This window comes from Urocitellus parryii, chromosome 6, assembly GCF_045843805.1.
Source record: "Urocitellus parryii isolate mUroPar1 chromosome 6, mUroPar1.hap1, whole genome shotgun sequence".
In the NCBI taxonomy this organism is placed as follows: domain Eukaryota; kingdom Metazoa; phylum Chordata; class Mammalia; order Rodentia; family Sciuridae; genus Urocitellus; species Urocitellus parryii.
The window spans coordinates 161488606-161506424 of record NC_135536.1 but is presented as its reverse complement, the minus strand read 5'-3'; the positions used below and the strand labels follow the sequence as shown (position 1 = coordinate 161506424).

The window sequence follows — 17819 nt, the reverse complement described above, 5'->3', positions numbered from 1 at the left end:
AACTTTCTATCAAATATTTTAGAATAAGGACTTGGCTATACTTTCTGTCTCCAATTCTTCTACTCCTAGTCTTGATTTAGTCACTTTCATCCCTCACCATTTCACCAGAACCATTGATATCACCAATGATCATTACTTTGCCAAATCCAATGGTCATCCTTAGTCTTTATTTTATTGATCTCTATTCTCATTAAAATTCTCTTTACTGTATGTCCCACAACCCTGAATTTCCTTCTGCATAGCTCTGCCAGTTTCTTCTCAGATGCTTTGGATGGTCCCTCCTCATTCCCTCTGCCTCTAAATGCTGGAGGGCATGAATATCTGTTCTTGAGCCTCTTTTCTTTTCTACCTGTATTCACTACCCTGATTCTTTCACTTTCAGAGGTTTATACAATGAAGAAGTCAGTGTCCCTGACTTCTTCCCGGAATTTTTATTTGATTCCTTACAATGTCTAGTTGGTATCTGACAGGAATCATCAAATTAACATTTGGGGAAAAAAAAGAATTTTGATGTTCTCTTGCAAACATGTTCTAATCATAATCTTCATTATTTCACCATTAATGCAACAACTCCCCATTTTTTTTCTTGTTTTCTGGCTTTAATCTACTAGCCAGAGCAGCCAAAAGTGATCCCATTAAAAATAAAAGTCATATCCTCCTCCTTAGCTCAAAACCTACAATGTTCTTCATCTCACAGGAGAGGTTCATACTCTTTTAATGGCCTACAAGACCTTCAAATCTGATTCCAAATTACCCTTTTGCCCTCTATTTTTTGCTTCTCCACCCTCTCCACTCCAGTTACAATGTTATTTCTACTAATCCTCAAACACAACAGATAAACTATAGTTTCAAAGCAACTCATGTTATTTTCTCTGCTTTCAGTCTTCCTATGCATGGCTCATTCTCTACTTTCTTAAGTCTCTGCTCAAATGTTTTTCTTGTTTGATTATCATCTGTCTCCTCTCACCAGAATATAAGATCCACAAGATCAGGTGTTTGTGTATGTCTTTCACACATATGTCTAGAATAATTTCTTGTATACAACTGGTGCTCAGTAAGTATTTGATGGGTTAAACTATGAAAGCTGGGGCACTGACGAATGTTGAGTAGAATAAAAGACCAGATATCCTTTTCTCATTAGTGTCTATTAAATTAGACTCAGCTAAAAAAAAAAAAAAAAAAAGAGGCCTTTTTTTGTGATGCTGGGGATTGAACCCAGGGCCTTGTGCATGTGAGGCAAGCACTCTACCAACTGAGCTATATCCCCAGCTCCTTTTTAGTAACACATTGTTTGTTCATGTTCTAAATAAAATTCCATAGGTATTATTATTATTCAGCTTGCATTAATTATCTACAAAAAAGTATTGCCATGCATATTAATTGAACTATTAATACAGATAAGGTTATGTAAGAAATAAAACTGATATAAACTTCATTTATAGGTATATCACAAACTCACTGAGGCAAATGCATTGATGAAAACCTAATATGTTAATTACATGCATAACTTTATCCACTAATTAAAGTGAGTCAAGAAGGATAACTTCAGCAGCACATGGAGATATTACTTTGCATACATCAAATTAACAACTTATAATTAACATTTTTATAATTTATAATTCTAATTAATAAGGTATTATTACAATTCCATAGGAAAATATATCAATAGAAAGAGTAGTTCATTTCAGTTGTTATAACCATGAACCTGTTACCTCCCCTAATAAGTTATACTTCAGGAATTAAACTCTTGTTACAAGTTTGTATAACCCAATGTAAAAAGAGAAAGTTTAAGTAGTTTGAACTAAAATTTCTTTTAAAAATCAAACCAAACAATGATTAAAGGTACTTATTTTTCTGAAGAATTAAGTATATTGGAGACTCAAGCAACAGAAGGACCAAGGAATGACATAATCTCATACTGACCCTCTGTGGTTTACTAAAGTATAACAGCAGAAAATCAAACACACAAATCCACCAAAACACAAATGCCATAAACCATACTTTGAGGTTTATAAGGTGCCTTATAAATATCTTAAATTGAACAAGAAAGGAATTATTAGTCCCACTTTCCAAATGAGTAAACTAATGTTCAGAAAGATTAGCTCAATGATCTCATATGATGTAGAGTATGTAAAAGACCCTTTATATTTTTATACTCACATGTACACATATGCATGTATATAATATAATAAGCGTTCAGGTAATCCAGGGGCTTTCAAAAATATTACAGTGTAGAATGTTTAAAACATTTATTGTAATTGTCTATTTGAGAAAGTTAATTTTTCTCCACTCAATTAAAAGAAAAAGAATATATATACACCCAAGAGTGATGATAATTCCATGAAACTGGCACTTGTGCTGATTGCTAAAGGCATTGTAAGCTGGTATAACACTTTTGGAAAGAAATTTGGCAATAACCTCAAGGTACAAAAAATATTCATGCCCTTTACTTCTATTTCTGGGAAGCTATCCTAAGAAAATAATTCAGGATATGGAAAAGCTATAGATTATTTATAACATCCTAGACACTTGGCATGTGAGACTTAACATTTGAGGTTTTGACACTGGTAGTTTTAACAGCTTGTGAGAGAACCACAGGTTGATCCACAGCATATGTGCAGTTACTATGTGAGGGAGGAAGTCACATAACTAACTATAAGTTAGCTTGACTGCCAGCATCTGCTTCTCACTGTGGCCTGGTTGCTCTCTACTAGTCTTCACATACATAAAAGTAGTTCTACTGCAAGGGAAAAAGAAAAAACATCTGTGCAAAAAAATCAGTCTTTCAAATTAAAAGGCCAAAAAAAAAAAAAAAAAAAAAAAGCAGCAAGCCAATTACTTGGCTAGGGATGAAAGTGAAGAGATTTAAGAAAGGACTGATATTTGTGGGTTTAGAATCAACCTGTCATTTTTCTTTTCAATTCCACAGATCTATTGTAGTGAAAGATTACAAATATGGCTAAACAGAAATAGTAAATTCAACAGCAATCTGTCTAAGCAGTGGTTGAATACCAGTAGTGGAATTATAGATGATAATTCATTTTACATTTTCATTTTATTAATATTACATCCACAAATGAAAAAGTTCAGATAAAAAGGTACTACTAAATGGAAGAGGGAACAGTTCCCATTTTACTTCATGAGGTCAGCATTATCCTGATAGCAAGGACTTTTCAAGACAACTACAGACCAAAAGTTCTCATTAACATGGGCAAAAATTTGTATTCATGAATTCTGCATGCATGGATTCAACCAACTCTGGATCAAAAATATTTTCTTTAAAACACTGTGTCTGTATTAAACATGAACAGACTTTGTTTCTTGTCATTATTCCTTAAACAATACAGTAAGACAGCTATTACAGAGCATTTACATTGTATAAGGTATTATAAGTAATCTGAAGGTCAAAGTGTGCACGAGGATTTGCGTAGGTCACTTGCAAATAACAGACCATTTTATTCTATAAGAGACTTCAGCATCTGTAGATATGGGTATTAATGGGGGATTCTGGAACCAATTCCCCAAGGATACTGAGGGAACAACTGAATGTAAACAGCAGAAATCTGCAAAAATGGTATCAGTTGCAAAAGCACATGATGACTTGCCCCAAGACTATTGGAAAAAAATATAATGTGAGTGCTACAGAACAATTCCAGTTTATCCTAGCTTTGACATTATTTTAATTAGCATTATTCTAGTGTTGTACTACTCTACTACACCATATTTCTTTATTTACATAAAAAATTGTGATAAAAGACTATATATATATAATACATGTTATATGTTAGTGAAACCTCATGAATAGGATAGGAGGGATTATGGGAGAAAAGACCACTTGAGAAGTACATATTTTGAAAAGAAGTATATGAAGTAATTTCAGATCACATTGTCACTAGATTCAAGTTTCTATATTCTAAGAGTACAAGAGTCAGGCCTAGGGAAAGTCTCCTTTCATAAATGGGTAGTAATAATTTATAGTTAATAGATCAAAGAAACTAATTAAGAGTATGTTCGTAAGACTCTAAAATGCTAGTCCTGAAGTAATAAATGCCACATTAATTTCCTCACCAAAACAGTTCTGAAAAATAAGATTTCTAAGTTTGTATTTCCAAAGAAGAGTTGGGTTCTTTACCTTTGTATCTAAAATGCAGTCAAAACCCTAAATAAAGAAAAACCAGAACACATTTAGTATCTAATTCTTACCTGGAACCCACTTAATCTCCATTTCCATATCATTTTCTTTGCCTTTCTTTTCTTTTTCTTGAATAACTTGTAAGAGCTGTCTATATTTAGCAATTTGTTCTTCATCATCCTTCTGAGTTTTCTTCTGAGTTTTTCCATCTTCCACATTGACTCCATCATCACCTAACAGAAAAATCAATATAATTTGATACACAGAAACAATTCATTTCTAATTCCAGTGTTTAGATCTCACAGTTACTCCAGCAATTTTCTAAAACAATGTTATCAGACATACACAGAATATATTTTTAGGTTTTTTTTTTTATCTTTTTAGTTGTAGATGGACACAATATCTTCATTTTTATTTATTTTTATGTGGTGCTGAGGATTGAACTCAGTGTTTCACATATGCTAGGCAAGTGCTCTACTACTGAGCTACAATCCCAGCCCCGCAAGCACAGAATATTGAAATCAGACTTCAACTCTGACAAGCAAATGAATTAAATGAAAGACTTAGGTCTTATGTATAATAAAACTCAGCTGCAATATAAGGTAGCAGTGTTATAGTAGTTTACATGGGAATTGCCCTTTTTTTTAATCATATTTTAAAATAATTCTCTAATTATACAACACCCATAGATTTCTCTTCCTTTTAAGCTGCAAGTTAATAAGAACTACAGACAGCGGACTTTCTGTGCCTTGCCATCCAGTACCTTAAAAAATATTCTAATCAAATGTTCTGAATATTTTGGAGTGAATTTGGTAGATGGATTTAGCTTCTTAGGCTGAAGAAAAGAGATAAAAGAAGTTATAAAATCCAAACCTAAGAACACTAATTTCTTTCCATTTGACTATAAGCAATCACACTTACTCTAAGGATCTTGTTAATTTAATTTACTAATGATGAAAACAAATAAATTAGGAGTTAATTCAATTAATTTCACTGTGTGGGAAAACACTCAAATTCCATTTCCTACTTTCATAAAAATAATTTGAATACAAAGAAACAGTACAAAATTCATGGGCAACAAATATCAAAGAAAACTAATACATGAAGTTTGTTTGTTCTACATTTCCACTGTAATTCTCCAAGTCAAAAACATAAATTAAGAACTTGGGTTTTAATGCAAAACATACAGACATACTGAACTGACTAAATGTCCCTAGTAAAGGAAAATTTAGAAGCAGAATAATGAAATCCCTTCCTTTTAAAACCTATGGCTTACTGTTCACCAAAAACGTTTGACATTACTAAGTAGATACCTGTGAAACATCAGTGAGCATTATCCTTATGTATTAAAAACAAAAGTGATAAGGAAAAATTGAATAATTTTATATGTGAGTGTGTGTGTATTTTTCCCTTCCCTCTAAAAGAATAAAAAAATGGCAAAATGGACATTCTTTCCATCCTATCACACATTTTCACTCGAACAGCTGAAGTTCATTTTTTTCCTGTTTGTGCCACAATAATAATGTTGGATGGAATTCTGTCATGAATCCTGTAATTCAATGGATAAAACATCAGGAACACATTAACAAAATGGCAATGTATTTCTTTCTATTAAAAGCTTACTTCTGAAAACATAATTAGAAGCAACCTCCTTCCAGGTTGAAATTTTAGTGGTAAGACTCTGATGGCTTACTTTAAATTGATTTTTTCCAGCTCTAAAATGTGGAATAACTCATGTAGGTCTGGTTTTCCCCCCAATTCAAGGACAATACTTTGTGAAAGTCTTAGTACTATATAAGTAGTTTTTTAAAAAAATTTAAGAGTAAACTACTCTCATAAACAATAATCAGGAGCATCTAGTAACTCGAAAGCATTCAAGTATACTAATGTAGCTATCAGAGGAAATAAAGATAAAAGTAATTTTACTCTCAGTTGAAATACTGACGAAAAAGGCACACCTTAAAAAAATTTAATAAGTAGTATATCTCAAATGAACAGGTATTAATCTTTAAAGTTTTAAGAAATAAAAATATATAAGGCAAGGTAGTATACTGATTAATTTATGTACATTATTTCAATCTTTCCAACCTTGAGCCCAGTATTATTCTGATCTTTCTTTCATAGATACAGAAAGAAAGAAATAGGGAAGACAGTTAGAAAACTTAATCTATGTTATTTCACTATGTGGTGAAGTCAGGTATTGAAACCCATAAAACCCAAGTTCTTAACGAGAATGTACTGACAAATTAATCTTTTTTTATTCATAATATTATGTATCCTAATGTCAATCATATCATTTAAAAATTTAACTCAGTTTTCCCATACCAAAGAAACCTACTTGAAAAACTTGGATCAAAACTTCACAAATATTCATGGAATATTATCTTTTCCCTGTATTTTAGAGCTGAGATAAGAAAAACTATCCAGAATTTTCAGAAAAGTGCTAAATGTCTAAAAGACATACAAATAAAAAGAAAACATAATATATGTCTCTCCACATTTATCAGGGAAAAGGACATAAAGGTTATTTGTAAAAAGCACAGCACTAAGAAATGAAATGTTCACTTAGTTCTTCAGAATGCCAAAAAAATAAATAAGCAACGGCCACCGAGGCCTTAAAAATATGTGAAGTCTTTTGTGCCCAACATAACTACCATTGCAAATTATATATTTTCAAAGACTATTAAATACTTAAGCAATTATGTGGTTTTATTACATGATGTCTCAACAAATAAACTAGAATGATTAAACATGATTTTTCCATTCCATGTATGGAATACTATTCAAGACTAGTATTTTATGAAAAACTTTTAAAAATGAAGCATTATATTCAAAAGTCTAAAAGAAATAGTAATAGACCAATCACAGGATCTAAGAAAGTCAAGGCTTAATGGCCCCATGTTAAAACTAAAGAAGCATTTTTGCATTTATTTATCAATAGTCTATAAAAATAATATATTTTGCAAAAGGAAAACCAAAAAGCAAACTATAAATTATTAAGTTAAAAGATACTAATTTTTGCTAATTTAAAATACTTATCTACATGTTTAACATTTATGGTTCTTCACTTTCTATCAGTGATAATCCTCTTACTCATAATTTTTCATAGTTGGGAATTCTTCTATTAGATAAAAAGAATGAATATGTGAAGGGATCTGGCATATGTTATCAAGCAAAAAATGACATGAAATTACAACCAAGCAATCAAATTTTCAAGACAGATCTAATACAGGAAACATTTATTTGGGGCTTTGGTTATTTAAAGCATACAGCACTTATGATTTAAAAGTAACCATTAACCATGTCAATCATCAAAAGAAAAATCTTAAATGAATCAAAATAATCTGAGAATTTTTCTGTTTCTATAAGGCAAAGTAGGTAATTGAGATCAATTCTTTCACTGAAAACATAAAGTTGGATGAAATATTTTTAAAATCTTTTAAAAAGCTCTAGAAACTTAAAAAAGAAAGAAATGTTTCAAGCAACTGACAAGTTAGTGAAGAATTACCACGTCAAAATTAAGAAAGGAACACTGGAGAGATGATCTCAGTGTTAAAGACTCAGTTTACTCTGAAAGCATTTCCTACTTTTTGATCCATAGAAGCCTTAAAACTTGGAGAAATGTGGTCGTAGTCTGAAAAAAGTAAATGAAAGTTCACTCTCTTAAGAAAGATAACCTCATGTCAGATATTAAACCAGCACACAAAGACAACAAGGCCCACAAGTAAATAAAGATAAACATCTTGTTAAAGAAATAGTAGCCAATGTAAAATATATGAAATATTGAAACTGTCAGACTATAAAAACATGCTTACTACTTATAGAAATAAAAGAATATGTTAAAACTATCTGCAGTGAGTATAAAACTTATAATAATGATGTTGTTGACAGGAAAAATAAGGGAAAAGGACTTCTAGAAGTTGAAATATATAATAACAAAAATTAAGAACTCAATGGATAGATCTATTAGCAGATTCAACACTGCTGAAAAGACAAGCAGTAAATTGGTTAAAAAAAAAATCCAAAATGCAACAGAAACAATGGATAAAAAATTTATTTTTATGTGGTGCTGAGTATGGAACCCAGTGCCTCACACATGCAAACACTCTAGCACTGAGCTGCAACCCCAGCCCCCAAAATTTACTAGATAGAGAAGACATAGCGAAAAGCTCTAACACATATTTAACAGTACCAAAAGGGTAAGAGAAAAATCACCTGAAAACACAATGGCTGAGAATTTTCCAATACTGATGAAAGATACCCAATCATAGATTTAGGAAACCCTACAAACCCCAAGTTCAATAAACAAAAATTAGTCAGCTTTAAGAAACATCATAGTGAAACTGGAGAAATAAATAAATAAAAATTAAAAGCGACTAGACACTTTTTTTTTTTAAATTTTTTTTTTCATTGTAGGCAGACACAAGACCTTTATTTTATTTTTATGTGGTGCTGAGGATCGAACCCAGTGCCTACCATGCCCTAGGCAAGCACTCTACCACTAAGCCACAACCCCAGCCCCTAGACAAACTTTTAAAAAGTCTAAAAAGGTAGCTGATTTCTAAAAACAAGTCAGAAGATAACAGAATGTAGTTATCAATGTGGCAGTGGAAAGGAATGCCAACTTGGAATTCTTTATAAATGAAAGCAAAATAAAGCTGTTTTGAAAGACAAACTAACCTCAACAGTTTGACACCAGCACACACTACAGGAAATTGTGAAGGCATATTCAAGAAGAATGAAAATGATCCCAGATTTAGAAAGAAAAAAAGAGCACAGGAAGAGGTGAAACTTAAAGGTAGTACAAAATGGCAATATTACAACCTGTGGCATTTAAAAATAAGTAGCATTACAACACATGATGATAATATGAAACTTGTTTAAAGATTACTACATTATTCAGGAAGGCTGGGATTGTGGATCAGTGATGAGCTCTTGCCTAGCATGTGAGGCACTGGGTTCGATTCTCAACACTATGTATAAATAAATTAATAAAAACAAAGGTTTAAAGAAATATTGCCTTTATTTATTTATTTGTTTTTTTCAGTACTAGGGATTAAACCCAGGATGCTCTACTACTGAGCTACATCTCAAGTCCTCTTAATTTTTTCTTGTTTTGAGACAAAGTTTCATTGAGTCACTGAGGCTGGCCTGGAACTTGCAATCCTAGTCAGCCTCTCAAGTTGCTCAGAGTACAGTTGTGCACCACCATGCCTGGCTTATTTTTGCTTTCAGACTTCAATAAGTTAAGGCTGCAAGTCTTAATTTCAGAAGTGAATGTTCTAAACTTACTGAAAAAAACGTTATGTAAAATATATTCAATTAATCCCCAATCTCTTTGTTTAAAAAGGAGGATTAACATAGCATTTTACAAGTTCATTGAGAGATTATATAAATATACAAATCGCAACAAGTCTAAAAGGCCAGGTCTCTTTTTAAGTCTAGGGTTTTAAATAAAATGCTTATGGCTAAAGAAATTCAGGCTAAAAAAACACTTAAAAAATTTTTTTTCAAACACTATCTAAAGACGTATCTAATACTATGAATATGAATATGCTTTGCAGATGGCTTAAGAATTAAGACTCTCCCCTTTAAATTACTGCTAAGGATATATTTCCATGACAGTTACTAAAAGATCAGCAAGTACCTTGTATCTCCTCCTCTAACTCATCCTCATCTTCACTAGAGGAAGCTAAATAGGCTTGAAAATCCATGTCCAAAAGTTCTTCCTTTTTAAATTTTCTGTTGAGTGTTGTGATCCTTTCATGATCAGTCTCATCCCAAGTTATCTCCACCTTTACCAATGAAAACAAAATAAACAAATATGGAAATGTCAACAACTCACACTTGTTAAAGAATAAGAATACTGTTATTTTGGATGTTTAACAGTTGTAAGTTAAACAAGTAAAGATATGCTAAAACAAATATATGAATGACATGATTAATAAACAGTGTTCTATCTGTGGCAAGGGAATTAGTTTTAATGAACTTATATCATTTCTTTCCTATTTCTCTGCTATAGGCAGGATACTCCATTATTTGAAGTAAAAATCAATGTTGCACAGTAAGTTTGATGGAGAAAACCAAAAGCTGAATGTTTTCCCTGATAATGATCCCAGTGGGGGTGGGACGTAGGGGGTGGGATAGGGATGAATGATGGAACTTTGGTTTGTGCAGAGGGGGTGGAAGAGGGGTGGGGTTGTGGGGATGGGAAGGAGAGTAGAATGAAACAAGACATTATTACCCTATATACATGTATAATTACACCACTGGAGTGACTCTGCACCACGTATAGCCAGAGCAACAAGAAGTTGTGCTCAATTTGTGTACAATGTCAAAATGCATTCTACTGTCATGTATAACTAGTTAGAACAAATAAATTTTTTTAAAAAAAGATTTAGAATTATCCCCACTCTGATAATTAAGTCTATTGCTGGAACTAAGATAAATGGTAATGTTACAGTAAGGACTAAAAAAAAAAAAAAAAAAATCAAGACTTGATGGCTAGCTCAGGCCACTAGTTCATTTTGAAAATAACATGACCTTACATTTTATGTGACTGAATTTTTCAGACTTTACTTTCCACACTATAGTAGGGTTTTACTATACTAGGTAACTAAATCAATACCATATAGTTCCCACTGCAGGTGGCAGATATAGATCTCCTTCTGCCACTAGCCCCTTCTTGGAGAGTACATGAAAGGCAAAGGGAAGCCAGTATGGCTGCTGCAAAGTATAGCTGTGGGTAGAGGTTTAGAGTATGGAACAGAAGAAATCAGTCCACTAAGCAACAAACTATTTCAACACACAGAAATCCTTTGGCTGTTTCTTATTAAGTATTAATGTGACAACTAATAGTCCTGAATTATTCTGCTTCTGTTTTTTTTTTTTTTTGTTTTGTTTTGTTTTAAATTTTCAATTATGCTAGGTGCAGTGGCACCTGCCTATACTCCCAGTTACTCTGGTGGCTGGGCAGAAGAACTCCAAGTTTAAGACCAGCCAGCACAATGTAGCATGACCCTATCTCAAAGTAATATTTTAAAAGGCTTGATGGTACAGTCTTTGGCTAGCATGTATGAGGCCCTGGGTTTAATCTCCAGTACTGGGGGGTGAAGGAGGGTGGTTTGACAATATCAGTAGAAAATGAGCTCCTGTTGTAGACTTTCACTAGCTTTGCTTAACTGTCATTTGAGGAAATCTGTTACTTTCTTTCTCCTATTCACTAGGCTATTAATAGCTAATATATTACTTATTAAAAAATTTAGCTGTTTGGGGGAGTATTTTTAAGTGGTGCTAGAGATTAAACCCAGGGCCATGCTAGGCAAGTGCTCTACCACTGAGCTATATTCCAATCCTAAAGAAACTGTTTGACTAAGAGTGTGGGAAAGACAGAAGAAAAGAAATATTAGCAGGTGACTGACTCAGGCCTAAAGGTATAACTAGAATCCGAAAACAGGTTCAAACAGATGTAGTAGATAATATAAGCCTACTTATTTCTCATTTCTATTTGTACTCGAGCATTGAAACGTTGATACTTTCCATTTTTTTTTTTTAAGAATTTTTTTTAATATTTATTTCTTAGTTCTCGGCGGACACAACATCTTTGTTGGTATGTGGTGCTGAGGATCGAACCCGGGCCGCACGCACACCAGGCGAGCGCTCTACCGCTTGAGCCACATCCCCAGCCCGATACTTTCCATTTTTAAAGATGCTGTAAGTAAATAATACACAAATCTCTTCTTAAAAATCTAAGAAATACCGTTGATGTTCCCATTGCAGCAGATGTGAAATACTTTGGTTTATATGCTGTTAAATCCACTTCTGAGGCTACATCCTTGGGCTCATCATCAAAAGTAATATCATCTGGTATAAACCTAAGAAGCAAAAATAAATAAATAAATTTATTTAAACATATGTTTCAGTGATAAACAAGCAGCATTCAGATTCTCAACTAATTAGTTGTAGTTTATACATATAAACAATATTAAAGTTTCCTTAGAACATCCATGCAGAAAAGGCAAACAGTGTTAAAAATAACCTAGGTATAAAATTTCTAAAATTCATAAATGAGTGAATACTTATATAGATAGAAACCTTATATTTAGGAGCCAGTTAATACAAGTGCAAACACACATGGATCGATCATGTTTCACAAAGACCAGTCTACTAATAGCAGTCAGTAGCTTGCTTTATGATACTCTTGAAGATCAAACAGAATTATTAATGAAAAATGTTCTAAATATAAAGTATCATGCCCATTAGGTATCACTAAAAATAAGGAAATGTTTAAGGTTGATTCAAGACCAAAAACCTTAACAAAATTATATTACAATTTCATTTCACAAATAAGCAGCTTTTAAAAGTAAATTAGCTGGTGTAATTTGACAATTTTTAGGCTTAGGCTAAGGAATGGGGAAAAAATGTACAGAGCTAAGAAATCCATTATATATAGGTTTCACAATTTATATAGGTGAGTGTTTACACATACATATAAAAAGCATGTGCTATACATTTTATTAAAAATTATTTGGGGGGGTAAACGGATAATTAAGATTTATTAGGTTTATATAATAAAGTGTACCTTTCTTGACAAACACTTTAGTATGTAATACCATTCATTTACTGAAACAGCATTTACAGCAGTTCTGTCCAACAGAATATTTCTGTGAAGATGGCAGATGGTATCTGCTCTGTCCAAAATTAGTCCAGTTGCCTGAGCAAGTTTAATTTTAAATTTTTATATTAAATTAAAATAACCAGATTTGACTAATGGCTACTACATTGGACAGTGCAGATCTAGAAATAACAGTCTATTAGCAAGTTCCTTTGCTCCTTTGTAAATGCATTTTTTTTTTTTTTAGTTACTTCATCTGCTCCCAAGCTCTAAAAGAGTTGCAAAGATATACCATCACACAAATACACCATCTTAAAACAGACATTTAATGTGTTTAAAAGCGCATAAATGTGGGAATGATTTCACTTACTTTGGGGTGAGGTTCTATATGACAATTCAACCACAAAAAGCAAATAATTCTTCTAGAACAAAAAACAACAAAAAGTACCACCAGCTCAAGTATTTTACTTCTTATAATCATGCTGTGCTGTAAGATGTAGTTGGTATGACACACACTCAATTACCTTAGATCTATGAAAGAACAGCTACTTTCAAATTCCAGGCCATCACAATCCTCATAAATTTTACTTGCAGTTTCAGGAGAATCACAATCTACTACTGCATAATAGTACTTCAGTCGTTTGAACTGATAATCCCTTAATTTTTCTCTAGAGGTCCTAAAGGGAGAAAAAAAAAATCATTAAACTTACTTATATAGAAACACAGAAATCTATCTGCCTTTAAAAAATAAAAATAACTATTTTAAGAAAAATATATTACAGGTTGGTGATGGCTCAGCGGTAGAGTGCTTGCCTAGCATGTATAATGCCCTGGGTTTGATCCTCAGCACCACATATAAAATAATTAAACACACTCTTTTCAAATAAATCCACTGGACCAAACCACCACATTATAAAATATGCTTGGAAAGCATTAGCTCTATTACAAAGAAATTCCTGATCTTGCAAAATGTTTGCTCCAGATTCATCTGTCTTCAAGTCTAAATACCTTTAAGTTTAATTTCACATAATAGCATATTCTTTGAAGGTTTTCATATGCCTCTCTTCCCACCAATCTATTTAATCACCATTTTAATTAAGTGTACATATAGCTCCACCTAGTGACTTTTTGAAGTTATCTTAATTTTTTTCTATAGTACCCACTGTATACTTTTAAATTTTTCTATTTAATTTCAAGTAAGAAAACCTCTTAAAAAATATTTATTTACTATTATTTTTTTTTTAGTTGTACACAATATCTTTATTTTATTTATTTTTTTATGTGATGCTGAGGATGGAACCCAGGGCCTCGCACATGCCAGGCGGGCACTCTACCACTGAGCCACAATCCCAGCCCCTCAAGTAAGAAAACTTAAATAATTTAAAGGTAAATAGTTTCAGTACAACTTACATAGAAAGTAACATCTCAGAAAAAAACGCAAAACTTACTAATTCAGAGTCATGAGGGTGGGAAAAACTTTAACTCAGTTTAATCATGAAATGTTTTTCAAGAATTGCAATATTTCACTGGGCTAAGTGGCACTCTCCTGTAATCCCAACCACCTGGGAGGCTGAGGCAGGAGAACTGTGAGTTCAAAGTTAGCCTCAGCAACAGCGAGGCACTAAGCAACTCAGTGAGACCCTGGGTCTAAATAAAAGACAAAATATGGCTGGGATGTGGCTCAGTGGCCGAGTGCCTCTGAGTTTAATCCTGGTACCACCCCCCCAAAAAAAAGAATTGCAATATTTCCAAGAATATATAAATATATGCACAAAATGTTGTTTGAATAGTGTGCCACTTCTGACAGATTATAATCTGTTTTATAAGACCTGTTTGAATCATATATGGTTCAAATGTAAACTTTAGTCCTATGAAAGTAACCAGAATTTTAAAATAATGACATGAATTTATAAGGCTTATGTTCTATAGCAACTTAGTACCAGTCTTTTTCAGGGGCATCTTCAGGAATACTTAGTAACTCTACTGGTCCTTGAACTTGTTCTTCTTTCATCCTTTCTTTTCCAAACTCTGAAGGATATATCTAAACACAAAAAATAAGATGGATGTAATTTATACATTTCTTCCCATACAATATGTAGACCCCTCAAGGTCAAGAACTTTCAGAGTCCCAGCTTTACTCAATGAAAACAGCAATTCACTTTCAAACTCATTACAGGAAAGTAAAGCATCCCAAGGACTTTCCTTTAAATAAATCACCTTGGCTAAAAAGTAACAGACCTGGGGCTTGAACAAAAATTGAAAAAAAAAAAAAAAAAAATAGTATTTCTTCCACACACCACCTTGAGCAAGATGACTCTAGGATCCAACAGAAAAATTAAGACATGCAAAATAAGGTTCTAAGCTCAAGGAATTCTGAATAAAACATAAGAAAATGGACTGGTTAAACGGTTTAAATAAAATAGAAAGACATAAAACATAACAAAATCAACTTTATAATATCCAACTTACTTCTGTCATACTGTTTATCCAATGCGTTCTTTTAAAAAAAATTATTCAAGGGCTGGGACTGTCGCTCAGTGGTAGAGCACTTGCCTAGCATGCGTGAAGCACTGGGTTCGATCCTCAGCACCACATAAAAATAAACAAATAAAATAAAGGCATTCTGTCCACCTACAACTACAAAAAATAAAAATAAAAAAATAAAAAACCTTTCAAATACTAAAGAAAAGAACTGCTGACACTCTTACCATATAAATTAAATATAGTTTGGGTATAAGAAAAAGAATTTACTCTCACTGGTATTTTTTTTTAATCTTGGCTACTTTCAGAGTCAAGAAATATAATTATATTAATTTACATTGTTTGATATTACTGAGCTTAATATACATTTGTTACCTAATGTTTTCTAAGCTGTCTGAAATACACAATTTACCAACAAGATAATTTGAATTTTTCTTACTACTTTTGAGTTTTACATAGTAGGTTGACCTAGAATGCATATATGTAGGTACATCTGATTTTTTTTCTTTTATAGATTTAAAAACTCCTATTTACCCACCTCCTAGAACCCCAGAATTCACAAAATATAATTCTTTTTTGTCTTGTTTCTTTGGTTTGATTTTTAATTTTTTCCCATTTGCTTAATGCTGGAGTTTAGCTTGGGTTATTGTAAGGTGAAGATATGAACTAAGTTTTTTATCCAATGACTTGTCCATTTATCTCAACAACAGGTATTCAAGCAGAATGACAATCTCAGCCCCATTCTTGTTTATTCTTTTGGATAACTACTGGCATCCTTTTCTTAACTTGAACTGAGATTTTGATTGAAACTACAATAAAACTGTAGAAGTGACATTTAAAAATATTTAAATAAGAGATAGACACATTGGCATACACCTATAATCCTAGCAACTCTGGAGGCTGAGGCACGAGGATTGCAAGCTCAAAGCCAGCCTCAGCAACTTAGTGAGGTCCTAAGCAATTTAGGGAGACTTTGTCTTAAAAATAAAAAATAAATAAATGTTCCAGTAGATGGGGTAGAGAGAGGTGATGGGAGGGGAAGGAAGGAAGTGTAGCAGAATACAACAGATACTAGTATGGTTGTATGTATAAACGTGGCTGTATAACCAATGTGATCCTGCAATCTGTACACATGGAAAAATAAGAATTCATACCCCATTTGAATCAAATGTATGATATGTCAAGATCATTGTAATGTTCTGAGCAACTAATAAAAAAATAAATAAATGTGAACTACTTCAGAAACTGTATTAAAGACTTAAGTGTGAGCTCCTAATCCTTATAACCACCACAGAAAGTACTATTGTTATATCCATTTGCTAAATGAATAGAGCATTAATTAAGTACCCAAGATCACATAGCATTTATGAGAATGAACCTTTGACATACGTCTATCATGAAGCAAAATCTGGATACTTAATCATTACACTGGCTTACCACATTTATCATGTTTTAGCTTACATCATATAGGTCTTAAAGTACTTATTAAGGTAATTCCCAAAAACTTTACCTTTGTTGCCAATGCAATTTGAATTTCTTCCCTAAATTGGTTAATGCCAGTAATGAGGAATGCAAATTATTTCTTAATATTTATCTTATACCATACTGCTTTACCAAACCTGAATTTATTTGGGCTTTTAAAGTGTACACAATCACATAATCCATCAAGAAAATTTTACCTCTTCCTAACACTTACAACCTATTTACATTAGTTTCATGCCCAGTTGTAATGGGCATGAAACTAGATAAATTATTTTCTATAAAAGAAAAAACAGCCACAACATTTTAAGTCACTGGAGGAAAAAAAAAAAGTCAAATCTAACTTTAAATATCTAGAAGTTTTACTTTAAAATGAAATTAATTCTTACCTTTACAGAAAATATAACACCTCCTTTAGGTTTAAAAGAATTAAACAGAGCCAGCAAATCTTTTGCCTTTAATCTATCCCAGTCCATGTTGCAAACCGCTAACCGATGTGTGATCTGGGAAAGGAAAAGAATTAAGTATTATATAATTTATATTATTTTTAATGATTGAAAATTAAAATTCAAAAATATGCTTTCTTTTCCCCAAGTTATGAAATTATCAGTAGTTATTTAAGCTGTTTCAACATGTAAAAGAGAACTTCCAGAGAGTTAAACAATAGTAAAACCTAAAAAGAAAAAAACCTATTTACTTGCTTCTCAGTTCTTAAATTAGAACATGGATATGAAATGATTTTTTTTTAACTCTAAATTTGTCAAACTATCCGTCACCCATGCATGGGAGGGGAGGGGCCTTATGTGACCCCATGACATTTCCCTAAGGTGCAGTAGGTACAGAAGGTAAATTACTAGCTAAAACAAGTATTTTGTAAAAATTTCAAGTGAATTTTAATTAGTTATGTAGAACTTTTTCTTTATCTGCTTGGACAGACATCTTCTAATTTATATAAACATATTCCATATCGAGAAGTTTAAATCAGAATCATGAAAAATATTACTATGTGGTTAGGGGAGGGGGACAAGGGTGGCTTAGCGGTAGAGCACTTGTCTGGGTATGATTCCCAGCATGACAAAATACAAACAAAACAAAACAAAAACTCCAAAACAC

General features: G+C 32.4%; 1 protein-coding gene and 1 non-coding gene across 2 annotated transcripts in view; both read right to left on the bottom strand.

The window, feature by feature from the left end:
- Esf1 (ESF1 nucleolar pre-rRNA processing protein) overlaps nt 1–17819 on the bottom strand; it is a 74265-nt gene that overhangs the window by 48624 nt on the left and 7822 nt on the right. The window contains exons 4-9 of the mRNA XM_026397662.2: nt 17096–17209; nt 14687–14787; nt 13271–13423; nt 11892–12006; nt 9780–9927; nt 4204–4365 (exon numbers count right to left, since the gene is read on the bottom strand). Of these exons, the coding sequence (XP_026253447.2) occupies nt 4204–4365; nt 9780–9927; nt 11892–12006; nt 13271–13423; nt 14687–14787; nt 17096–17209 (793 nt within the window). The remainder of the gene's footprint in view (nt 1–4203; nt 4366–9779; nt 9928–11891; nt 12007–13270; nt 13424–14686; nt 14788–17095; nt 17210–17819) is intronic.
- On the bottom strand, nt 1195–1268 carry Trnav-cac (transfer RNA valine (anticodon CAC)). The gene has a single exon. It is a non-coding gene; the product is annotated as a tRNA-Val (tRNA).